Source organism: Pithys albifrons, chromosome Z (genome assembly GCF_047495875.1).
Source record: "Pithys albifrons albifrons isolate INPA30051 chromosome Z, PitAlb_v1, whole genome shotgun sequence".
NCBI classification, from domain to species: Eukaryota; Metazoa; Chordata; class Aves; order Passeriformes; family Thamnophilidae; genus Pithys; species Pithys albifrons.
Window position 1 is genome coordinate 9,799,889 of NC_092497.1, and position 26,515 is coordinate 9,826,403.

General features: G+C 51.2%; 1 protein-coding gene across 7 annotated transcripts in view; it reads left to right on the forward strand.

Annotated features, from left to right (window-relative positions):
• CNTFR (ciliary neurotrophic factor receptor) overlaps nucleotides 1–10,749 on the forward strand; it is a 204,653-nt gene extending 193,904 nt beyond the window's left edge. For all 7 annotated transcript variants that reach the window (XM_071580445.1, XM_071580446.1, XM_071580451.1 and 4 more), the window contains 3 exons: nucleotides 6,832–7,012; nucleotides 8,468–8,612; nucleotides 9,534–10,749. In XM_071580445.1, the coding sequence (XP_071436546.1) occupies nucleotides 6,832–7,012; nucleotides 8,468–8,612; nucleotide 9,534 (327 nt within the window). In that variant the 3' untranslated portion in view covers nucleotides 9,535–10,749. The remainder of the gene's footprint in view (nucleotides 1–6,831; nucleotides 7,013–8,467; nucleotides 8,613–9,533) is intronic.
• The last annotated feature ends 15,766 nt before the right edge of the window (nucleotides 10,750–26,515 follow it).

Genomic DNA, 26,515 nt, shown 5'->3' on the forward strand with positions numbered 1-26,515 from the left:
TCTGCAAGTTCCTGCCTTGGAGCAGCCTGAAATAACCTGAAAGTGTGAGCTAATGCATATCCTGCCTGTGACAGGCAGCAGAGAGGGATGGAGATAGCTGGGAGGGGAGGCAATTAGTGCCACTGGCTGCTGCAGCAGCGTCTCCCCCTCCCCCCCCCCCACCACGGCACGGTGGCAATGTCACTTTGCGGCGGGTGCGCTTCTTTGTGCCCGTTTGCAACCCTCGTGCCTCTGCTGCTTTGCCTCTGCTCCTCTGCCTTTGCCTCTCTTCACAAAGCAACCTTGGCAGGGAGGTCACCCTGAGAGAGCTGGGTTACAGCTTCACGCCTGGCAGCTTTTATTGCAGTATTTCTCTCCCTTCTTCTCCTGGCTGCAAAGTCAGTGATTAAAAAAGAAGAGAATTAAAGGCACACATTAATAGGTGGGAGCAAAATGTTGAGGCTGTAATAGTGTCGCTTATAGCTCAGTGTGGGGTAGGCAGGGCTGGAGCAGAGGGTGTCTCAGAGGAGCACAGAGGTGGGAAACACCTAGAAATTACCTTTTCTATCCACCCCCACCCGCCTCAGGGACAAGCCAGGCTCAGGACCCTTGGTTGCTATTGTGTGGATGCTTTTAGGCCCCTTGGAAACTGCTAGTGACCTAGAAGTTGCGAGCGCCTGGCAGCTGTAAAGGTGCCACTGAGCAGCAGAGCACTCATCCATGCGCTGTGTGCCTGTGATCACCTGCATGCTCACACAGCTGCAGGCAGGTAGGAAAGGGCTAGCAAGCCTAGCTTTCCCTGCTTACATGCAGACCATGCCAGGCAGGTGCCAGTGCCCTGTCATGCCCACGCACAAGCCGCTCTCACCCCCAGCCCACTTTGCCAGCATGGTAAATGCATTTGCAGGCAGTATATGGCAATACTGCGCAGGGTTAGGGCTGGTGCTGACTCCCCTCAAAGATACTCTTTATTTTGAGCTGTAAGGGATCTGTTCATCTGCATCTCTTGTGACACAGCCCTGGCTGCAGAGGAGCCCTATGATAGCTCTCCCTTGCAGACCTACAGCAGGCTGAGCTATGTGCAGCAGCACTACAGCAGTCTTTTCGGGAGGGGGTGAGAGCAGGGAACACATCTCAGACCCTGCTCGGCTCCTGCACTGCCTGGCTGGCAGATAATAAGGGGGGATCATTCACTTTTCCCAACCTTTTTATTATTCCAGAGTCCAGGTAGAAAGTTTTGTGTGTGGTTAGCCCAATTGATTCCTGCTGCATTGTGGAAGGAGAAGGTATTTGGGGGCTCCTTTGTTAATAATGAATGTCAGACCTCTTTGCTTTCCAGACATGCATTTGAAAGGGAAAAAGCAGAACATTTCTTTTCCACATGGCAACATCTTTTTGCAGGCGGCTGTGGCTGTTTGCAGTGACCCTCATGCACTTCCCAGTGGTGGAACAGCTTGCTTGGGGATTACTCCTGATTTTGGTTTAGCTTGTTCCCCAGGGCAGATGGAAGCCTTCTGGGATCTCCTTGCACTCACAGGGGCTGAAGACACCTGAAACACCAGTTGCATGTGTAGCCAAGTCCCTGCAAAGCTCGTTGCAGCCCAGTACCAGGTTCTGGCTGCTTGTTGTGGGGAAAAGCAGCTGTGAAATGAAGCCTATGGAGGAGTCCCATCCCTCTCCCACTTCCCATTTCCTTCATCATTCAGGACAACTTGAGGAGCACCCAAAGGAAGAGGCTGCAAGGATGCCAGATGCATGGAACACCCAGCTGTGCTCTTACAAGGGCTTTCCTTTCATATTTCCATGTGTGGATAGCACAGGCTGTGTGAGCATATCAGCTTCATCCTACAATAGCTAGCTCCTTTTATTTTGGGGAAGGCAGACTCATCCAGGCTTGATACCTCACCTGGAATGGGTGCATGGTCTTTGTCCTGTCATGCATAGAGGTGGTGCATCCCTGCCATGGGACTGAGGGGTGCCGGCCCCATCTCCATATTGCCAGCAGAGCACCCCTTTCCTGCACTAGGACCTGTGCTGGAAAGCAGGAGGTGTCAAGGAATGGAAAGCAGAGCCACTGCTACCACAGGGGAGCCAGCAAACACCTTTTCATGTGGGATACAGAGAAGGAGGCATCTGATCCCTCCTTCTCCCCCTCCGCCTCCTTTCAACATGTACTAGCACCCAGCCCAACTGCCACGGCAGGAAGGGTTGGGGTTTTCTTCCCTCCCTGACCCATCCACTTCCAAAGGCCATATAGTCTGCATCCCCCTGCTCACAAGTAACTTCTACCTGGTCACACTGGACCACAAGCAGAGCTAGGGTGGGAACAGAGCACAGTGACATTTTTTACTCCCAGGACACCATGACAGGGTGGACTAGGGCCCATGGAACAGGATGGAGGGATCTTGGAGGGGGAGTGGCTTCCTTTAACTCCTGCTGTGCCAAGCAGTGAAAGGCAGTGTCACCTGTCTGCAGGCAAGGACTGGAATGAGGGCACACGTGTATGTTCTCTGTTGGAGTGTGAATGGCTTGTCTGGATGTGTCCAGGCCTCCAGCACATATATGGAGGGGTGACCTGCATGGACAGGAGAAAAGATGAATATGGGACAATCCTCCACTCCACCTGCCCTCGATGACTATCCCCATCCTGTCAATGTGGCACCAGCCCCTGGGTTCATCTTGGTGCTTGGGTCTGTGGATGGGCACTCTAGCAGCTCCATAATCTTTCCAAACAGGCTGACTGGGGTATGTGACCATTTCACAGAATGAAATCCCAGCCCACGTTGTTCTCAGCAAGCTGTTGTCTGAATTACTGTGTTCAAGGGCTTTTTTTTTTTTTCATTTCTCTCTCCTCTATCTTCTCTCGCTCTCTTTCTTTTTTCTTTTTTTTTTCCCATTTTTTTGCAATGCTAATAGCTCTGCATTGCACTGGCTACTGATCCCTCATTAATCTGGGCAGCACTTCACAGCCAGTCAGAGTGACTTTTGGCAGGTGCACAAAGGCAGGCAGTGACACGCAAAACCCCCCACCCCGGCCAAAAAAATTACCATGCATAGCCTTCCTCCAACTTTTGTCTCTCTGTGGCTGGGATGTGGATTAAGGAATTTCTCCCTCTGCCTTTGATGCTGTGTGTCCATCCATCCCCACACAGCCTCCCCAATGTGTCTTCCCTGCCATCTTTTCCTGTCTGTATCCAGTCAGACCCAGTCCCCATGTGCTTTCCCATCTGCTGTGGCACTTCTGTGTTGAGCCATTGGCTTTCTCACCCACTCTGGCAAACATTGGGTCTGTCCCTGGCTGCCCAGCTCAGCTGTTCTGCATCCAAAGGTCATATGTGTGGGGAGAGATGGATGTCATCTATGCCTTCTCTTTTTATCTGCTGCGTAAAGCAGAGCTTAGGGCAGGATCCTTCCAGGTCCTACAAGGAAAGTCCTCCAGCTTCTCCAGCCTGGGTCCTGGGAGTACATTCCCCCTCCCCAGGCAAGGCACAGATTGACCCCATTGTGCCTGTGACATGCCATCTGCAAACACTCAGCTGCAGGTTGGTTCTGGGTGGGGAGAGGCAGGAATTACTCCCAAGGGGAAGCACTCGACTGGCAGGGCTATTTGGAATGGAGAAAATGCTCCCGATGGAAAAGCAGCCTGGCCAGGTCAGCAGGACCCCAGTGGGGCTGGCCTGCCTGCAGCCTGCATGCTGCCGGTCTCAGGAAGGAGCCAGGGGGCTCGGAAGATGTGGAATGTCCTGGAGAGAACCACACACCAGCTGGATAAGCCCATCATCTTTCAGAGCCCTGTCTTCATTCTCTTATTACAAGCCACCCCCAGCCTAGCATAGAGCAAGCCAGGTCTGCAAGGAGCTGGCAGCTCACCCAGTGAGGTTTCACTTCATTGAATTGTCATTAGGAATTAATTTAACTTGACCACCTTAGCCTTGCCGTCCACATTGGTGAATGCCACCAAACATCTCTGGGCTGACCCCATCCAGGTGGGCCCCCACTGTGTGGCATGCATGGTGCTGCACAGGTACCCCGTGCCACTCTGCCTGTAAGCAGCACACCTGTGAGCAGTGACTGGAGCTGCTGGCAAAAGCACAAATCCCAAGGTCTAGGTGGTAGACTCAGCCTCACCATGCCACAAGACTGCAGGGAGGTGCCCTGCCAACCAGCTGATTCACAACCTGGTGGATCTCCTGTCCTGCCTACCCATCCCTAGGTGCCTGGGCCATGAAGATGTGTCCCTAAGAGAAGAGTGTGCACAAGTTGCCTCCTCAGCTCTGCTGGGTGCAGTGTTGGTTGTCAGGAGCCCATCTGAGGATCCTGATCCAGCTCGGGCCTTGGTCCTGGGTGGGGGTAGTGTGATGTGTTTTAGCCAAGACACTCTGCATGTTGGAGGCTGTACAGCCTTGTGCTGCAGGAGGAACTGCCATCCTCCTTTTTCCCATCCTTTCTTCTGCCCAGACCTTGGAGGATTTCAGTTTTCATCTATCCCATAATTAAAATGGTCCCAGATCATTTTCCTGCAGGATGGATTGTGCCTAGCCCCAGGATGGGAGCAGCCACCCTCTAGTATAGACTGCTGGGGACCTGTGAACTGACTGTGTTTTCTGGTTAAGAGGAAGCACCTGTGATCCCAGGGTCAGCTCTTGGCCTTTTCAGCTTTCTGGAGACTCAGGAAGACCCTTCATGGAGGCCCGCCAGAGGCACTGTGTTCATCTGCCCTTTGTGTCAGGCTCTCTTCAGCCAGGCTGTGATCTCAGATTCCCTTGGCAGGCATGCTGAGTAACTGCCTTCATGCCAACAGATCACGCATGGTGAGACCCATGTCATGGTGGGAAAGTGTCCCCTGGATCATAAGGATGGACTTGGCCTTTGTCTAATAGCGTTTTAGTGCTTAGGCACATCTCAGCTTAGCACAAGCCTGCAGTGAAACCAGCAGCATTCTGTTTGCATCCCACCAACACTGTGAGTGTCAGCTGTGGATGTCAGCCCTGAGACAGGTGTCTGAAGAGAGGCATGAACCCCATCCAGTCCCAAAATCTGCAGCAGTGAGACGGACACATGGCTCTCTCCATGCTGCTGAGGTTTGGTAGCACTTCATGCTTTGCCAGCAGCAGGAGGCCCTTTGCTCCCCAGCGGCGGTGGGGGAGACCAGTTGGGTCTTCCTCCAGATGTGCTCCAGATGTGGGGCTCCTGCGGGCCTGGGCTGGGCAGCAGGAGCAGCTGGGAGTGCAGAGCCCAAGGGCCCTGATGTGCTGGGCGGAAGGCTGGAAGCAACCCTGGAAGTGAGAATAGCAAGGGAAAGGCTCTCACCTCGTGCAAGAAACAAAGAATACCTCTCTGCCTGGTAAGGGATCCCCCAGAGCAACTATAAAAACCCAGAGTGTGGAGGAGAAGGGCTATAGTTCGTGTGCCAGAGGGATTAAATCTGTGCCAAGCTGCTTCATGTGCTGCACTATGCAGACTGGAAAAGGGCTGGTTCTTTACAGGGTGGGTTCCTCCTTTTCAAGTACTTCTGCAAGCAGTGGTGTAGTGACATTGACCACACTAGCCACTGGTGTGCACATACATCTCTGGTATGTACACCAACCCTATGTGTGTAAAGCCACAGTGCTAGGACAGCCTCATCCCACAAGTGCATTGGCTCAGGTACCTCCTGGGCACCCCAACAATGCAGCTTTTCTTTTGTTGGGTTTCAAGGACCAGGCAGAAGTTTTCATCTTGCTCCTGTAATTGAACTGAGCTCTTAATAAAACTCAGCTGTTGGTGCTTCCCAGAGCAGTGGTATCCTGTACCTTACCTTCTCCTGAGTTGCTTGGGAGGTGTGGAGTGCTCCATGTGGCTTGCACAATGAAGTTCCCCCCACCCATGAAATGCTGCCTTTTCTGCTTGAGTTTGTGCCCCTGGCTGGTCACTGGTGCTCGCAGATGGCGCTCCACCACCCCCTCATCCCTCCAGCATTTTTATTGTCAATGTGTCTGGGCAGAGTACAGGGCAGACCAGGAGTGCCCTGTGTCCCCTCATGCCATGCCCAGGCAGCACAGTGAGATAATGAAGCTGGCAGCATGTTGGTCCTCAGTCTTAGAGATGGGATGGAGGGCAATGTCCCATGTAGCCTCTGCAGGATGGCCCTGCCCTGGTCCCCTCCATACCCTCAGGACTTCAAGACCAAGTCTGGCTTCATCCCTGGAAGGTCACTTGGATGTTGAGCCCTCCCCGTCTGTCACCCAGGTGTGCTTGCTCATTGGTGTTTGTGCCACAGAGGTGCTTTTCTGCAGGAGGACGGACAAGCTGAGCAGGACCTCCTGTGGCCCAGACAGCAGTGACAACAGGACAGAGGGAATGTGTGCTAGGAAAGACAACTGGACACAACTTGATCCTTGTCCAAGGGCCCAGCTAGAGGAATGCAAACCAAGACAGTGGGATGCCACCAAACACAGGAGCAGGGCGGCCAGAGGTGTTGCTGGTGGGAAAGCCTTGTCCCAGCATGGCAATATATTGCCTAGAAAGTATGTTGCACACCCCATACACTGCCTGCAATATCCACCTCCAAGATGCCCTAACATGTCCGAAGGAGCGTGCACACACATCTGCTAGTTTCTGGTGACCTCTAGAGGAAGCTGCTCCACTCTGGCAGTGCAAGTCTGGGATCAGGACCAGGTCTCTAGACCTTTGGTTTAGCTGGACTTGGAGCATCTCCCCTTGTATTGTTGTCCTGGGCTCATGTCTCTGTCCACAATGCCCCACTATTTCCCGAAGTCTTGTCATCCTTTAGCCAACCCAAATGTCTTGATAATCTTACACCTCCTGGTGCTGGGGCTTCCTCTGACCTTCCATTCCCACTGTTGCCCTCAGGTTGAGCTGTCAGATGGGACATCACACACCATCACAGATGCCTACGCTGGCAAGGAGTACATCATCCAGGTGGCAGCCAAAGATAATGACATTGGCACGTGGAGTGACTGGAGCGTGGCTGTTCATGCCACCCCCTGGACGGAGGAGCCCAAGCATCTCACCACAGAGGCCCAGATCACAGGTGAGAGCCCCCTCCTAGTACAAACTGGCAGCCAGGAGGAACCCAGGAGTCCTGGCTGAGGGACCTCCTCTCTGGCTCTGTGCAAGGTTCATCCCCAGACAAGGATATCCTCCATAACCCCTGAGAGCTGCAGCCCCTCACCCCAGACTTTTCCAGTCAGCAGGTGCAACCATTGCCTGAGAAATGCTGACTTAGCTCATCTGGGTCCAGCATCCTTCTCCCCAGGATGCTTGGGGTGGGACAAAAAAGCTGGGCATTGTTTTATTATTAGTAGTAGTAGTATTGTTATTTCCTTTTAGTGCTGTCCCCCTCCAGTCCTCCCTCCCCTCTCCGGTCCTAACCCCTACACACCTCCGACCCCTCACAATGGCTCGGAGTGATGCCACAAAGTTAACAAGTCTCTGTTTCTAGGAAAGATCTGGGACTGTGTCCAAATGGGTGTTATCAGCCCTCTGTTTCCCAGAAGGGATGGAGCAGACCCCTGCACTGGTTCCTCTGACTCCTATGCAGAGAAACCCCCGCTTTTAGAAACAGCACCCAGCAGAGCACCTGGAAGTTCATGCAGCAGCAGAGATTTGCAGTTCTCCATTCCCAGGGAGATGAACCCCCTCAGGGAGTGCAGACACACCTTGAAGCAGTGCTGGTGCTGGGGATTTGGTTTTGCTTCTATACCCACTGTGTTAAATGCAAATACAACTTCCGAAGACACCTGCCTGCTCCCTGTGCACACCTGTGTCCCTCACACACATGTCCTTTGCACACATGTCCCTGTGCATGCAGCTTGGTGCAGCTGTGCCGGGCTGATGTGGGACACCCCAGCTCTGGGGCTGAGTCCCACAGTGACACCTCAGTGGTGTCTGAAAGATGTCAGGGCAGACCCTTGTGGCCCTCAGCAATCAGCCCAGATTGTCTGGCCAGGGCACTCTGGGACCCTATGGATGTGGGCCGAAGCTGCCGCAGTCTGACTACCTGTCTAAGCCCTCCCTGCGATCCTGCAGTCCTCTGTGTGGACAGATAACCCATGTGGTGCAGCACAAAGAAGGAGAAGCCCTGTGAGTCAGACCAGCAGCTGCAGCCTCATCTGGGATGTTCTGTGGAGAGATGCTCTCTCCTGAGCACTCATCATAACTTCTTCGATAAAATTCCCACAGAGCTAACGAACAGAGTAACCGGTTTAGGCAGGATGGAGATGACAGGGATGCCCAGCTCTGCCTGATTGCATAAGCATCTCCAAGCAGTAGGTCCACTGTCACAGCTGGCAAAGTCTTATGCATGACACCATCCCTTGGATTATCCCAACCCTCCAGCTCAGCCTTAGTGTGCTATAGCAGTGAGAAGGGCAATTTGGGGATGGGATGGTGTGCTATCCCTACCTACAGAAGAGCAGGGCTGCCCCTATGGGATGCATCCCAGAGCATCCCAGCTCCACTTGCCATCAACTCTCTCTCCCTGCAGAGACAACAAGCGCTAGCACCTCCTCTTTCATGGCGCCACCAACCACCAAGATCTGTGACAAGGGAGCCATGGTGGGCAGCGGAGCTGTGGCAGTGTGTTGGACAGCTGGACTGGTCATGGCTGCCTATAGTGTCCTCTTTATTTAGTAAGTATCTCCCAAATTAGAGTTGAAAGAAGTGGGATATGGGTGCAGGGATATGGGGATTCTATGGGCTCTAGGGTGGTTGGGAAGCTGTTGTCCCAGTCAGGTTGTGGGTGAAGGGCATTGAGAGCAAGTAATTTGGGGGTTTGTTGCATTTTTTTGTAAATGCACCAACTCTGATTGCTTTTCCAAGTGGATGTTCTGGTGGAGATCTCAGAAATGGATTTTCAAACAAAGCTGGCAAACGGATCAGTCTTTGATGTCTTGTTCTCAGCAGTCCTTTTCCCTTCGTACTGCAGATTTATTAAGAAGCAAAGAAACCACATGAAAATCTAAGGCCTTTGCATAATGATAGAAGAAATATTGTCCAAGATCAGAACATTCACAGATGCATCTCAGAAATGTCCTTGGTTTGGCTTAGAGTGGAGCTGGCAGCCTGAAAAGCCACAAAATTCCCTGTTCCTGTACAGACCAGGGCTGCTGTATTATGGCCGTCCCACTCAAATGTCCTTTGACTGTACCCAAGCTACCCAAAGACTGGGGAATGCATCATGGCACAGCCCCCTGTATCACTTTTGGGAGATAAAGAACGTGCCACCCATCCTTTGGTGCCCAAGGAGGAGTGCTTAGTGAGCATGGGGTCCTTTGCTCCCTTCTGACTGTGTCATCTCACATGTGACATTAGTGATAGCATCAGCAGAGGTGGTGGCATCAGCAGAGGTGGTGGCATGCAGCCAGGCAAGGATGGGCAGGGTCAAGTCATGGGAGGAGGAGGTGGAAGTGATGTGTTTGGGCACCTGGGTTCTGGGAAGGGCTGAATTTCTCCCATGGGAAAAGATCAAATTCTTCTTGGCGTGTCCCATTGGTGACTGGACACAGCAAAGCTCAGTGCAGGACCGTGACCCTTCTTCTCCTGGATTGCAGATCTCCATCTGTGCATCCATCACAGACCCGTGCAGACGCCTCCGCATCGCCCACCATCGCCACTGCCCCCACCCTGCCACCTTGCCACCCTGCTCCTGGGTTGAGTCTCTTATCTCTTCGATTTTGCACACATTGAAGACTTATCATGCTTCTTGCCATCGCTTAGGAGGAGGACAGAGCTGCTGCTGTCCCCTGGGGAGCCGCAAAATCCTCTCCCAGCCCAGAGCAAGGAGACACATCCCCGTCCCCCTTTGCCCAGCAAAGTGAAGCGAGCCTGGGCCCCACACCACAGCTGAGGGCTCCACTCATACAGCTAACCCCCCCACGCCAAAGACGTGCCCACCGCCCTGCATGGTGGAGCACCAAGAAAAGGGGATATGAAAACGGGGGGGTGATGAGGGGAACGATGCTCCAAGCTGTGTGTACTCCCTTGTGGCAAAAGGGAGTCCCCCGAGGACCGGACTCGCTCCCCTGAGCTCTCGACTGTGTGGCAAAGCTGGAGTGGTGCACAAATCAGGGGGTCTTGGTCCCCTCTAAGGGGTTGATGGAGAGGAGAACTGGTGGCTTTTACAAGTGTGATGGGGAGCAGCAGGCTGGTAGGGTTTTAATGAAAAAAAAAGGAAATGAAACACCAATTAAAGCCTCCTGCCTCTTGCTGAGCACCTGGGAGAGCTGTCCCTCCACCTCCCCCTCTGCAGCACCCTGGCGGAACCTTTGCCACCTCCAACCCCACCCCAACATCACCCCCAAACTTTTAACCATGTTGGATACAGGGAATCACCCCCATTGATGTCTTTGTCTCATTCTCCAACAAAAGCAGAGTAGCTCTGCTGTTGCCTTTAGAGCTGGAGCCCTGCAGACCTGTCCCCTGCTGTCCCCCTGCTGTTCCTGGATGTCCCCATGCCTGCTCTGCTCTCCTCCCCATCCTGCCCCAAGTCCTGTTTTGTAAAGACACCTTCTCTTGCTCCTGCCTGGACCCAAGTGCAGTATTTAATACCTTACGTCCTAGTATTCCCACTGTTGACATGCTGTATTTGAATTTTTTATAGATGTATATATAAAAAAAAAAAATCAAAAAAAAGTAATAGAGGGGATAAAACTAAGCTCACACAGAGACAACGCGCGCGCACACACACACACACACACACACACACACACACACACACACACACACACAAGCACGCACCAGGAGAGACTGTCTTCATTAAATGTTCATTTCATGATGTCTGGAGACTCTGAGTATTACTTCCCCTCTGTCTGGAGTGGGTGGTTTTGGCTGCCTGTTGCTCTGTGTGGTGCTAGCTGAGATGGGGAGGAGGGTGGGGACAGCAGTGAGGGGGACACAGACACCCTGGAGCCTGCCCTGGGGCTTAAGACCATAGCATCATGTTCCCAGCAGAGTGGGATACCCAGAAGATGGCCTTCAGGACACCCTGAGAAGGTGCAAGGGGGATGCTCACTCTGGAAACCCCTGGTGCTGGAAAGGGCGTGGTTGTCACAACTCTGTGTGACACCCATGCTGTGATGTGGATGTGCCACATCTTGTTCATGGGCCCTTGAGGATCCCATGTGCTCCCAAACTGTGGCTGCATTCTGACATCTCTTGGGCAGGCAGGAGGATGGAGGCCTGTCTGTGCCCCAGTCTGCAGCCTGGAGACTTAGAGGTGGCACTTAGTCACAATTAATGCACTTTCCTTGTCTGATTAATAATTTCACGCTAGGAAAATGTCACTGTCCCAGATGCTCTGAATTAAACTTTCATCAGGGCAGAGCTCACAGGGACCCAGTGTGGGGGCAACGCATGCAGCAAAGCATATTGTGCCTTGCTTGTGAGCACCTCCTGGAGCAGAGATGCCATCAACCTGCAGTTCAAACCAGGGGAAAAAAGCTCCATTTTTTAGCAAATTACCTGTCCAGTGTCTCCAGCAGGGAGACAGGTGTGTGGATGGATGGATGGATGCATGCATGGAGTGGATGGATGGGGGAATGTGTGGAAAGAAGGAAGGAAGGATGAAAGGGAAGGAGCCACAGCCTTGGCCCTACAAAGCCTCAAGGCAGTACCAAGCTGGTCACTAGATCCAACCAGGCACTTGCTGTGATTGTAACAGTGCTGGGAGTTTATTAGGGGAGAGCTCAGTCTGATGCAGCCCTGTCTCTGGCTTGGCTGTGCTGGCGGCAGCACTGCCCCACGTGCTGGCTTGGTTCACTGGTTAATGTTCCATTACCAGACAACATGCCTCCGTCATTTATTAATGTTTCATTAGTGTTAAAAACATCTGGTAATTAATTATGCACTAATTATGGATTCACAGTGCTAAAAGCTGGGGTAATCTACCATAGCAGATGGCTCTGTGGGGCAGGGGGAAGGGACAGCTCTTAGCAGAGATGAAAATGTCAGGGCCAGCCCTTGCCTGGGGGAAGCATCCCAGACAGACAGATTGCCCTCATCTCAACGTAGGATCTCCATGCCTGGTCCGGAGGCGTGCTGTCTCGGGTTATTAAGCAGAGGAAACCTCTCCCCCTCAAGCTGTTTCAGGAACCAAGGGAGCAGTGCTGCCACAGCCCAGGGCAGCTGGATGAGAAGCCATTGGAGAGCAGTGGCGTTCACACACAACCCCGGGCACTCTCCAGCACCTGGAGTGGGCACAGAGCTTGCTGCTGGCTCTGGGATGAGGTTCGTCAGCCCCTCAGTGGTGCCTGGTCGTGTTAAGCAGCAGTCCATAAAGCAAGGGGTGTCATAAAAGCTCACTCATTAAGTGCCCCAGGAATATTACATACAGATGTGCAGAGATGTTTCAAATTGGGGAAGGTCCCAGGGGAGCATCCCTGCCAAGCAGAAAATCCATCCACTTAGCAGTATAAATCCATACAGGAAGAAAGAGGGAATTACAGAGCTCAGAGAGACCTGTGCATCACATAACCTGAAATCCAATACATCACCCAGCCGCAGTGGGTCCCTGCATCTTCCAACACATACGTGGCAGTAAATCCCACCTTAGGTGTTGTTTTCGGCTGTTGCTGATGTGAGAGCAGCCTTGCACGGATCTCCCCAAGCTGTGCAAGAGGGATCAGGGGTCCGAGTGGAAAGCAGGAGCTATTTCCTGGATGTGAGGCTTTGTAGGAAACAGAAAGCCCCCTTGCTTAAGCAAGGGGAATGGAACTGCATCACTGCACCTTCTGCATCCTTCTCCAAGGTGGATACCATTAGAGGCCTCATCGTCCCTGACCCAACAGAGAATCTACCTGCTCCCACACCAGGCCCCCCCCCCCCCCCCCCCCCCCCGGGAGCCTGGAGCCCCCAGGGCATAAAAAGCAGCTTAGTTATCACAAATCAGGCTGACAGAGATGAGTCATGTAGTCTTTGATAAGGCAGTATGCTTCAGTAGGTAAAGGAGGAGCAGTGGGCACTGTGCTGTGTATTTTATCTCTGGCAGAGCATTACAGTCAATAGGTGAGAGTAGAGAATGAAGAGCTGCACAGCCAGATCCAAGAATGAGAGCTTGCTGAGCCAGGTGGAAATGCCAGGTGGGATCTGTCAAACCAGCTGGCTGAGGAGAGCTGCTGATTTGCACAGGGGTAGACCTGGTCCTCAAGGAAAAAATGTCCTCCTTCATCACAACAAAAAGGAGAGGTGGGAGATGAGGTGAAAGCAGCAGGAGCTAGCAGAAAGCTGGTCCCTAAGGTGAAAAGTGTGAAGAGCAGCATCTGAGAGGGATGAGGAAGTACAGTCAGCTTGACTTGAAGGAGCCCAGACTCCCCCAGTCCTCAACCTGTAATGGTGTCATGTCCAGCAAAATACAAAAGCCCACCTCAAACTACAGGGTATTGATTCAGAAAAAGCCTATGTCTCCTGTACAGTGATGGTAACACTGGCAGGTTATAGCCTTCCTTACAGGGCTTTCTTCCCCAGCTGCAGGAGGGGTGGCTCAGGCACCAAGGTCCTCCCATGAGGAAACACTTCTGTCTCTCTGTGGCTCTGACTGATTCAACTACCACCACAAAGAGAAGCAGACAGAGCTGCAGGTGGGGACCCTGGGAGTAGAAACACCTTTGGACATCCCCACCATGCTGTAAGGCAGAGGTTTGTAGCAACAGGAGGTGACAGATGGTTACAGCAGACCACAAATGACACAGTCTTGGACCATCGTATTCCTTGGTGCCTCCAGAGAAGAACATGATGCATCTACAGAAGAGGCTGTCTATTATTTGAAGAGCCTCCAAGAAGTGACTCTCCTCTTCCTCGTGTCCACCCTGACTTGTTCAACATCTGTCCTGGCACTGTCCCTGATCCCCAGACACCTCTGCCTGCAGCCTCCCTCCCCACCAGGTCAGCCCTAAAACCTCCTCACCCTCCAGATGGGCAGCGCCCACCATTGTCTTCTCAGCTCCCCATCACTGTCCCAGTGCTACAACCTTCCTGCTCACCTCCAATCTGCCCCAGTCCTCTGCCTACTCTGGCCAGGGCAACTCACATGGATTGTCTGCTCACAGCATCCCAAAACTCCCTGCACACAGACACAACAGCTAAACACAGCCCACCTGGCTCAGCTGCATCAGGGAGACCAGACCACAACAGGGTCTTCTAATAAGCAATTGACTCTTTTTTTCCTCCCTTTCAAGAAAAAGCCAAGCATTAATTTGGCTTCTGCCACTCTGTTTATCTAATAGCATCGCTGATTGATTGTCTTATTTATAACTCAGATCCGGTGTCTGGGCTGCTTGCAAAGGCGGGGTGATTGATGGAAAGAACACAGCCAGAAGGGGACTTAATGGAGCCATGTGGCTGAGCAGTGGAGTAGTGGCTTAGGCATGAAATGAAAGTGTCTCCCACAAGTCTGGGCTCCTCTCCTTCTTTCCTGCTTGGTTCCTGGGGATGCTGCTAAGTGCTTGCTCCCTACCCCCTGCCAAAAAGCGATCAGGGACCGTACTCAAGTCTCCTCCAGCAGCCTGGAGGAGGACAGGCCAAGGGGACACAGCCAACAGGGATTTGGACTGCTTCCCAAGAAGACCTCATATAGTCTCTGGGAAGGCCACCCCCTTTCAGAATGGAAGGAGTGGTTGAAAGGTGTGAGACAGACTGTCCCACCCCAGCCACCAGCCTTCTGTTTGGACACCTGTCCTAACGGCTGGAAATTGGGTCCTTGCACAAAGAGATGGTGCAGAATGAAGCCTTTCCTATGTGTTTAAAAGTTCCCCCCGACAGGCTGGCAGGATCTTCCAGAGGTCTCAGTTTTGTCCAAAGGTGGACTGAGATATTTCTAGACCCTAGGGAAAGTTTCTCTATTCCTCACACCCAGTGGGCACAAACCCCAGCAGAGTCACCAACCATGTGTGAATGCCCCCATGGAGACAATCGCTGACATAAAGCACCAGCAAATGGGGAAGGAGATGCAATCCTATGGAGATGCCATTACTTAGCATCATGCTGGGGGTGTGCAACAGCCTGGATATGTCCAAATCTCCAGCCTGAGGACTCACCCCTGAACAGCCAATCCCAAAGCTGCGGGACTGCATTGTGGTCAGGAGATGGCTGGCAACTCCAAGTCTCCAAGAAAGCATTCAGCTTTGATCTGAGCCAGAAATAAACCCTCATCTTATCCATAAAGATCCGTTTGGAAAGAAAAAAACAACATATTGGTTCAGTCAAAATATTTCATTGCTGTTTAATGGTCTTTATTTCGTGTCTGATTGTAACAGATAATCTAATACAAACCTCGAGCAAAGCCAAGAACAGTTGTTTCATTATGAAGGACCCCATCATCCAGCTCTGATATGGCCAAACCCCACTCCTTTCTTTTTTTGTTTTGCTTCCTTTATTTTTTTTCCACATCTGAAATTTGAGCAAAACTAAAACAGCTTCATGAACACTGCTGTTCCAGTGGACTGAATGAAACCAGCCTGGGGACAGTCTCCCAGCACTGGGCATATGGGTGTTCCCACCACCAGTGCTTGGTAAACATTATCCACTGCCTTATGATAAGAGTTTTATTGCTTCCAGGAGAAGCCTTCTCTCCTCAGAAAGTCCACCTGGACCACCAGACAGGAGCAGGTTGGATGCACAGCCCCTTTGGCTGAGATGTTCCCAGTCATGGTGGTCCTTCCATGGGTGATGCCACTAGCACCTCACCATGTGCCCAGGGCTGCATGGAGAACAGACCAGGACAGGGCAATCCTTGCAGGATGTTGGAAAATGAAGGGGCCCCTGAGTAGTGGGAGCAGAAACAGCCTTTGATATGGAAGCTCTCCTTTCACATACACAATGAGTTGCAGAGAAGTTTTATAAACATGGCTATTGTTGCTCCATCCCTTTGGTGGGAACAGATGGTCCTAGTGTTCTGTTCAGCCCCCCTTCCCTCCACTCACTCTCTACCTCCCTTAATAAAGCCCCAGCAAGTCCAGCACCGCTAAGGTTTTCCCAAGGGGGATCAATAAATAAATGTAATAACAACAAAGGGGCCCATGCAGACGAGATTGGGTTACAAAGAGGCCTCAGCCCCCCTCCTCCTTTCCGGGTAAGAGTCACTGCACACAGGCACTCTGGCCAGTTCAAGGAGAGGTTCCTTCATGCTCACTGTCTGTGTGAAGCAGACACATGATCTTCCCACTGAAAGAGCCAGGCATCACCTAGAAGTCCCCATCCTGCAGTCAAGGATGGCAGTGTGTGACCTTGGTTGTCACCTTGCATTCTTGGCCATGGGACATTGATGGCATACGGCTTCCAGTTCCCCACCTTTGGAAGTCACCTGAGGTAGCTCTGGAACAGGCTCAGCCACTGACCTCAGATATGCAGCAGTCAGGTACCTTCTTCTTCCAAAGTTTCCTGATTGCAGGCATCATGGCTTCACCTTGGTTCACTTTTTTCCTTGCTCTTGCCTAACAACAGACAAGGCAATTTTCTGGCCACCAGAAAAGCATTGGTGACTCTGACCTGCTCATTAATGGTGAGGTTTCATGCAGGGCTAGGAGCTAAGTTTTGCTGTGGTTAAACCAGGGCAGAGCAACCTGCAAACAGGGTATCCTTGTGGAAACACGCACTAAATGCTGCCCATGAGATTGCAGGGCAGGAGAGCAGCTTCTTCAGGAGCATCAATAGAATTTGAAAGTGGCTACAGCATTTCACCAGACTCTGGATATTGGAGAAGTCATGCTGAGGTCCTCCAACAAGTGGCCTCTCCTTGGTGAAGGAGGACAACACAACAGCTCAACAAAGCTTTCCAGGGACTCATCTACTGAGGAAGGGTCTGAGCCTGGAGTAACCCTGAGGACAGGAACCAGAAGGGGCTTTGGTGATATGCAGGAGAGGCTGAGCAGAGAGTATGATCCAGAAAGCCAACTCTGAGTCTTGCCACCACAGCCCTGTTCCAGGGAGGCTGATAGCTGCCGTTGTCAAATCTCCTCCCCAGCTGGTCCCTGCCACTCAGAGATGGTGGGATGCTGGTTTTATCTGTGCAGGACTCCTGCAGCTGGGGGTCAGTGGGACAAAACGTGTCTCACACACGCACATGCATGCACCACCGCCTCCCCTCCAAGCTGCCCTGGGAATCCTCTCCTCCCCCTGACCCCTCGCTCATAAAAAAATTAAAACTCTCGATATCATCTCACATAAACGTGGATTTGAGGCCCCGTCAGTCACCAGACACGTCCCACAATCTGCACTGGCTCCAGACAGCTGGAAGACCAGAATGACTTCATTGCCGCCTCCCACGTTCCAGGGGGTTACCCAAAGTGCTTGGTGTGGGGAGGGGAGCTGGGCGCTGGGGACACAGAACCCCATCCCACCATGCCACCATGGCATGCTCTGGACCCAACAGCATGGGTGCCGATCTGGAGAACAACCCTAGGCACTGACAGGAAAACACGGCTGGGGTGTGGGGGCTCTCCCTGTGGGCGCAGCAAGGCAGCTGGCCCAGGCTCCGGTGCTGGTGAGGTTTATGAGGGCTGACCCCTCACACTGAGTGCCTGGGGCAGGATAAATCCCACTCTGCCTCGGAGTGCAGGTGCACGGGGCTGCCGGAGAGGGGAAGGGACTACAGATGCATGGGGGATCCAGCAAGGGAGAGCTGGGGCTGCCTTCAAGCTGTGTGCTACTTTAGGTCCATCCCAGGAGTGGGAATAAACCCCTGTTTGCTCTAGACCCTGCTGCATTGCCCTGGGGGGTGCTCTTGGCAGGGTTGTTGCACATGGCCTACCATGGGTTTGCTCAGGGGTGGAAGAAGACCTGCACTATCTTCATAGATGTGCTGCAGGATGCCCAGAGGAGACTCACGGCATTGCAGGGGTACCCATAGCATCTCACAGGTACCCCAAGTACCTGGATGAATAACTTTGTGACTCACATTCACCCCAGGTTTAAGTCCTATCAAGGATCTCCAAGCCACTATAATGAAAGAAACAGAAGATCACCTAGTCCCTATTGCTCCTGGTGTCTCAGTCAGGTGGCAGGACAGATGCTGTGCCAAATGCCTAAAGGAAGGGTTCTGGTAATGTCCCCAGCCATAGGAGCTTCTGCCTTTCCTCCAACGCTGGGAGATGCTTGAGACTTACACTGGGAAAGACACCTAGGATTGACATAGCCCCCAGTCCTACAAACACCACACTGAGCTGTAGGTCCTACTGGGGTTGGCATGTGGGGAACAAACACCATATTCAGGGCTGGCAGGGATCTATGCAAGAGTGACAGGGATTTCAGCCCATAGCCCAGTTCCCCCATTTCGTGTAGAACTGATCTGAATGCTTCTCTTGGGAGTCAAGCAGGGGGCTGGGAACCTTTCTCTGATTGAATTATAATTATCTTCTGAAAAAAAAATAACACAAAGCAAGTGGCTTAGCTTGAAGGTGGATGAATGCCTGTCACAGAGCACCTGACTGAAGCCAAGTGTAAGCCTGGGTTTGGATTCTTTGAAGTCAGCCCATCTTTACGCTCTCCATGGTTTTGGGGCTCAAAGCCTTCAGTGAGTGCCTTCCACCGATGCCTGGGTAATTTATAGACATGTGAGGATACCCAGAAAGCTCTTCTGTGAACCTCCTACATCAACCCAGTCCAGCTGGCCGGGTTGTGCTTGCCTCCCATGAACAGCTCAGTAGAAGCACTGTACAACATCAGTCACCCCCAAAAGCAAATGCTAACACTTGGTGTCTCAGTCATAGACCATACCTTTCAGGAAGCCATCCCTTGCTGCATGGCTACCTTCTTCTACCTGACAAGCAGCCCATTGACTAACGAATGTGTATATCCTTTAATTACAGCACAGTGAGTCCACTTAGTGCTGTTTTGTTAGATATCTTATCTATTCAAGAAGCTGGAGCAGTACTTACTGAGCTCAGCAGCCAAAGTCTTTGGATTTTCAGGCCCTTAATATGCACTCTGATCTGTTCATAAGTTATTCATGGGGAGTGGGAAATGCCTTACAAGAGAACTCACTCTAAACTGCAAGTGCTTCTGAGGCACCTTTCAATCTGCTTGCACAGGGAAAGGAGGGGAAAGTAATGAATAAATGATTGTTTACAAATTATTTACTTGTCTCCACTAATTTCCACACTGTTTACCTGTCAGCATGCTGAAGTCAGGAACAGCTGAAGAAGACTTCGTCCTGACATATCAGTGCCTGGAAGTTGAGCAGCATGGAGGGAAGAAAGCCAGTGCAGCAAAAGTGCAAGGAGCTAGCTTTGGCTGCCGAAATTGGCCATCAAGTGCAGTCTTCTTTTGTCTTCACACTCCAGAAAAAATTGTTGGGCAAGGCTGCCCCTTCTGTCCTAGCACACTTGGACACATGGAACCAAGTCCAGGACCATTAAGGCTGCTGAGGGTTGCAAAGTCCTTAAGAGGACTGTGCTCTGCAGAAGTCAAAAAGACCTTGCTTGGAGCTTTGTGGAGAAAACCAGAAGGTCCTTGCTGTGACTCATGCAGCAGAAGTGAGACCTGATGGGAAGGCTGAGCTGTTTTGGCATCAACAGTGTAGGGTCTGTGAATGTAGGGATGGTGATGCTTACAGTCCATGGTGTGACAACCCAAAAAGCCAGTGGGAACTCTGCCCTGGAGCAAAATCATCCCAGCGGATTATGGCTACTCGAGGCTGGCAGCAGAATGAGCTTGTCCTCCTACTTAAGGCCATTTTAGGCTTCTCAGTCCTTTCTCAAGCTAATTTCCCCCACCAAAACAGAGACAGAAAATCACAGTGAAGATGGATGGGGAGAAGCGAAATTATGTGTGTGTAGGTGTCCTTTGGGGAAGGAAAGGACAATCTAGCTATGTCAGGAGAACAGTATAGCCAAGAGTCCATGGGATTTATCTCTGCAACTTATAAAAGTTCCCCATGCTTCCTTTCCCTTCTGTTGCTCAAGGATTTGTGAATTCCCTTCAGCTGAGCATTCAGATCCGGTATCCTTCCAGACTAGGTGCTGAACCATCCTGGGAAATGTGGCTCTGGAAGGAGGCACAAGATGCTTGCGAGGTGGAGAGAGCAATGCTTCCTGAAGCTTGAACCTGGATTGCCACTGACTCAGAGCTTGGATAATGCATATGAGGTGTGGGATGAACCCACCTTGCAGGCCAGTGACCCACAAGAGGCAGAGTGAGGCTGTGTATAAGGGACTGACTAGGTGCATAGAAGGGACAAGTGGAAGTCAGATTGCCCAGCCACAGCCTGCTTTCATTAGCCAACATAAAAAATAATATGTACAAGATGAGATAGACTCATGCCAGCAAGACCCACAGCAGGCTGTTCACAGCACTCACAGCTGCCTGAGCCATAACCATATCTTAGGGACAGGCAACAGTATCCAAGCTTTCAGGCTGCAGGAGGTTGAACAAGATTGCAGGTACACTATGGATGGAGAGGGAATTCTGGCTGCTATCACCTGGAACATGGAGAGAGAAAGCTGTCAGCAGACTGCAAGACTTCTTTGGACCTTGTCTCTTCTGCTTCCCTCCCTGGTATCAGCTACCACTAACTCCCTGCTACCACCCCTCAGTCTTTTGTGCCTGAACCTGCTTGGCACTGACCCTGCTTCCTGCAGCCTTCCAGCTCATCACTCTCTGTGAGCAGCCTGTATATCATCCTAGTACATGTATCTCTCTTGGCCTTGGGGAAAGGGAATTTATCCCCCGTCTCAGCTGTCAGATAGACCTCCAGCTTCCAGGAGAGATCAGCATGCTCTTAATTCATTGCAAAGGGTGCAAGGCCTCTGAGGAAGGCTCCCATGCCTGCTTTCCTGCTAAACCTTTGGTGCATGCCTGCACCCAGGCCATGGAAACTGTCTAGGAAAATTCTCCAGCATCATTTAAATTGCTGTGGTCCTTAAGGTGAACACATGAACCTTAGTGCTCTGTCAGGAAGCAGAGAGGCAGAAGGGAACTGCAGGCAGGAGAAGCAGCTTGGGAGACCCAGTCATGCTCTGAGTGCTAGTTATCTACATGGTGGAGACTCTCTCAGCTCCCTGAATAGTTCTGAAGCACCCAAGCTAACAGACATTAGGCAGATGATTCAGGATTGTCCTAACCCTTGCTGGTCCCATGTCAAGTCCATCACAGAAACATAAGCAACATCTGGATGTGCTGTCCCTCTTGTCGTTGGCCTGAGGAAATGGTGCAGCTGGAGAAGCAAGAGGGAGAAATGCATGGAAATGCCTGTAGAACCCTTGCCCAGGGTATGGGTCCAGTGGAGAAGAGTTTGCAGCTGGATGACCTGGCTGGGAGCTGGCAGCAGTTCACTCACACTCTGCTTATCTCCCTCCACAGGCCCCCCCAGAGCCTGGATCTCTGGTGTGAGATGAACACTGAGCAAATACCCGCTTTTTCCTGCCACAATTACCCTCTTTAACTTTTCAACTTATCACCTGCACAGAAGTTTATAAAATTTTAAAGCTAATGGTGTCTCCAGTAATGATACTGCAGATGTACAAGCTGCATCCAGGGATGAATAAATTATAGGAGGCTGAGTAAATTGCAATGGGAAGGACAGCAGCTGCAGGATGGAAACAGATGGCTTCACTGTACACCACAGCTTGGTCTCAGTGCAGGGTATGTTCCCATGGCTGGCTCTTTTATGGTGGCCCTAAAGACCACCTGGGCACACCTGAGGCTGCAGATCCCCAGAGCAGCAGCAAATGCTGCAGCTAGCACAGGGGTCTGGGCAGCTGGTTGAGTGCTGGTCTGTGGCTGAAGGTTACAGTGGCAGTCTGTGGATCACTGCAGAAAACCTGTCTTCCTTCTGCTGATCACTGGGTTTTCATGCAAGAGAAACTCGCAGCATCCAGGAGCAGAACACTTAGCAGCTTTCTTGAGAAAATGAGGCTGTGTTTTTTTTTGCTGCTGAACTTCTCCCGAGAAAACTTTTTCTGCCTTTCTCCATCCCTGCACACATACACAGATGGTTTCCAGAGCAGTGTGGCACATTCCACTCCTCTGTCCTATGGCATGAGACACTCAGATGTATGATGAGGATGCACGTGGAATTATGCAGTAGGTGTATGCTTTTATCCTCATGATGTGATCAACAGGGTCACTACAGATCAGTACTTGGGCCCCTTCATACGGAGGGTCAGCACAGCTCCACCTGTAGTCCAACAGTGTCACATTTCTCAAGCTCTGGTTCCATCAAAGCTGGCAGCACGCTTGTTGCATTCCACAGAGTGACAGGACAGAGCCATCTCTGTTCCAGACAAGGGACAGATTAACAGAGCAGCTGTGATTCCCAGCTCAGTTAAGCTGCATTTCCCCTGCCTGTTTCAGTGTTCACCTCCCACTGTGCTCTGGTTCACATTCCAGAGAAATGTATTCTGATACAGATAACTCCTATCAGGGTGAGTTCAGGGCTCCTCAAAAGCTGCAGCAGTCATGGCCTCAGACATTAGCCAGCCTGGGCTGGTCCTCACACGTGAACAGTGGGCTCAGCCATGTCCCTGGGTCCTGCTGTTCTGTCTGAGGTTGTTGCTAGAGCAGCTCAGCCCCAGTGACATTGAAGTCACTCTGTTCACTGCTTCTTCTCGTGAAATTGTGGCCCTCTGACCCAAGGTATATGCTGTGGAGCCTACCTCTGCCACGGGGACTCCATTGAGACTGACGAAAGGTGGAAGCTTTGCTCCCAGAATTCTCAATGTCACCAGAGGCTCTCTGACAGAAATACAGCTCTTTAAAATACATTCAGCCAGCATGGCTCCATTTTTGAGGGATTCACTGTTCATGCAAACCCATATCCTACACACACTGACTCCTCTGCTCCAGATGCAGGAGTTGCTGAAGTGCCAGAGGATCATGTTGAGAGACCTTGACAGGCTGGAGATAAGGGCCAACAGGAACATTATGATGTTCAACAAGGAGAAATGCAAAGTGCTGCACACTGGAAGGTACAACCTCATGTACCTATAAATGCTGAGGGCCACTCAGATGGAAAGCAGTTTGGCAGGCAAAGACCTGGAGATCCTGGTGGACACCAAGATGAATATGAGCCAGGAATATGACTGTTGTAAAGGAGTTATCCTAAGCTGCATTACAGAATGTGCTGCCAGCAGGTGAAGGGAGAAGGTCCTTGTCCTCTACTTGACACTGGTGAGGACACACCCGGAATCCTGTGTTCAGTTCTGGAATCCCTGCACAAGACAAACATATATTTACTGGAAAGAGTCCAGCAAAAGGCTATGAGGATGATGAAGGGATTTGATCATTTCTTCTATGAGGAGAGGCTGGAAGAGCTAGGACTGTTCAGCCTGGAGAAGAGGAGACTCAGGGGAGATTTCATCAATGTATTTATTGTATTTATTTATCTAATAAATACCTGAGCAAAGGGTGCAAAGAGCACAGAACCAGGCTTTTTTCAGCAATGTTCAGTGATACGACAAGAAGCAATGGACACCAACTGGAAGATGGTGCAGGTGACCAACAACAGAAGCAGGCTGGCCAAGGAGATTATATATTCACCATCACTAGAGTTATTCCAAAGCCTCCCAAATGTGGTCCTGGCCAACCAGCTCTAGGTGGCTCTGCTTGAGCAAAGACAAGCTCCAGAGGTTCCTGTGAACCTCAGCCACTCTGTGACTGTGAATAATTTTGCATATATTACCATTTTTGCATTACATTAAAAATTTTGCATGCATTACAATTTTTGAACCATTCTTTTATGTGCCTGCAGGATGGAAACTCAGTCACCCAGCCAGAAGAAAGTTGGGCAACTTCAGACACACAGTCCAGTGGAGGGAAATACTTTCTCAAAAGCCCGTTCATATCCATGGGCTAAAAAAGCCCAACCTAGGCATGGTGGAGATCTGCCTGTGGACAGAAAGGAGCAATCCAAGTCCAGACCTAGCCGTGTATGGCTGGACTCAACAGCTAATGCACCCATCTACAATAAGGGAAGGAACTTTCTGTCCATGTGCCCTTGGTTGGGCTCAGATACCAAACCCAGAATAGGACTGTGCATAAAGGTCTCCCTGGGATGGCATAAATCCTGCAAGAACAACACCGGGCTCCAGCAGTGGTGGGGCTCAGTTGAGCATCCCCAAACTCTGCCTAAGCTTGGGGGCCTCAGAGCACCAGGGACAGCATCCCCAGGACCATGGTAAGAGCAGAGCTAGGAGAGGATAGGGCAGCCATCCTCTTTTGTCTGGAGAAAGTTTTACTGCAGTGGGTAACACAGTCTAACTCTACTTTCTTTTACGGATTCATTGCTTCGTTCCAGAGTGATTGCGCAGGCGAATGTGTCCAAAGGCAGATGGATCCGCTAAGCGGTTCTTTCTTGCACATTATCTCATACAGTTTGGGTGCAATAAAACTTCCAGGCAGAACAAATCTTCAAGCTTGTGCCGTGCCTTATTTTTAGCTGCAAAGTACGTCTGTTTTAGTGCTCCTAATCCCTAGCTTGGTAGTAATTTATGGAGCAAGCTCTTGGCTCGCTTAGGCCAGAAGATTTGTAGTAAAACTTTTATAAGTTGCAGAGATAAATCCCATGGACTCTTTCAGTCTTGGGGGACTCTCCTCCAGAAGTGTGTTTTGCTGAGCACTCCCTCATCGTGGGAGCGTGTTCAGGTGAGAAAGCATCAGATGGCTGAGAATAAACTATCCTGGGTGTCATCACGACCTGCAAATCACCTGGAAAGGGAAATTAGGGGTACCCAGGAATTCCCTAGCCTCAGATATGTCAGAGTTGTGACAGTACCTGCTCAGCAGGAGCTGTTTGCCCCAGGCTGAGGTCCTTTGAAAGGTGCCTGGCAAGCCTTATGGATGAGCCATGTTATCAGGCTGTGCCAGGCAGCAAGATGCCTCAGAGAAAAGTGGTGGCCCTGGCTTTAATGGGGTTATTGGGGTGACCAGCTACTTATTCATGCAGGGAAACCCACATGTATATCACCTTGGAACTTTTAGTATGGACAAGGCTGTGGCTTAACAACATGGGCAGTGGCAAATGTCTGTTTCTCCAGTGTCTTTAGCTCCCTCAGGGAAGGAGTTTGCAGGATGGAGTTTGCAGAATGGAGCACTGCTTTGTGCTTCAGTGGAGCAGTGTTGAGAAAAGCAGAGGAGCAGAAGGGGATCAAGGCATGGGACCCCAAATCCCAGTAGAAACTTGGGCTCATTGTTGGGCCCAGCTCACCCATTGAAAGGCCATCTGTAGCACCAGACCTGGCTTTCTGGAAACCCCAATGTTTTTTGGAACTGTCAGCTCTGAGATGCACCCTGTGCCCTGTCCCTAAGCCTCATTCCTGATCCCAGGCAGGAGGTACTTGGGTTTGGTGCAACAGCTGGGGTAGGACCCACTGTATAATTACCATGGCACATCCCAGCAGGGAGGCTGGTGATTCTCCATCTGCACTCTGCACTCTATGGGCTGGCATTTGCTTTGCAGCTGTGTTTAGATTCATGCAGACCCATATCCTCAGGCACTTCATATTCCCAAGAGCACTTTTTCTGAAGAGAGGGAATGTTTCCAGAAGCCATAAAGGAAGCAAGGTCAAATCCAGGGAGGAGATGCTGCAATTCTACACAACTTTATAACCCAAGCAGGTATCAAGGTTAGCTGCGGATGATAGGTAGATGATCTCCTGGTGTGCTTGCTCCTTCAAAAATGGAATAACCTTCTCTGTACTTGGCATAGAATCATGGAATCATGGAATGGTTTGAGTTGGAAGAGGCCTTAAAGATCTTCTCATTCCAATCCCACTGCCAAGGGCAGGAACACTTTCCACTGGACCAGATTACTCAGAGCCATGTCCACTTGGGCCCTGGACACTTCTAGGGATGGAGCACCCACAACTTCTCTGGGCTCTTGACTAGGATAACCCTCCCTCTGGTGTCATTGCCTGCTGTTACAGTGGGAAGGATGGGACTTTCTCAAGTGTTTCCAGATAATTGAGTCAAGAATAAAGTTGTTCAATTTAGTTACCCAGATTTAGTGCCCTAGTTTGGTGTTCCTTGGAAAATGTAGAGATCACAGTCAGTCCTGTAAAAACCTGCTGGGAGCTGAGCAGGCTGGGCTGAGCAGGGGGATAGCCCAGAGATGTATCCTCACACAGTCCTGGATCTCTTCCCAGAAAAACAGTGCAGTTTCAGCATCCACTAGAGACATTTTCCTGTGAGGAAAGTTCTTCAGACACTGTCTGGAGCTGGGAAACATTGGAAAATCCCCTGTGCCCTCCTGTCTCTAATGAACAGTGTCTACAAAGAGAAATACCTGTCAGATTAGCAGCAGGATCCTGCATAAACCCCTACCTGCTCACTCTTCTGACTGCTTCCTGGTCCCAAAAGCATGCTGCTCCCTCTGGAGCAAAAAGCCCACACACTTTCTGCTCTGTCACCTTCTCCAGCCTCTTTCCACTCTCTTGTCTGAGCAATGTTGGTCTCTTGTCCAGGAGAGGCTCCTGTCATCCTGGGAATCCTCTCTTCTTATTCAGGGGGGTCTACTGGGGCACTGGGCTGGATAGGTGCCCCTTCCCAACACCCAAAAGGTTTTTGACAGCATGAAAATTATTTTAACATAGACACACTTCCAGTCCCT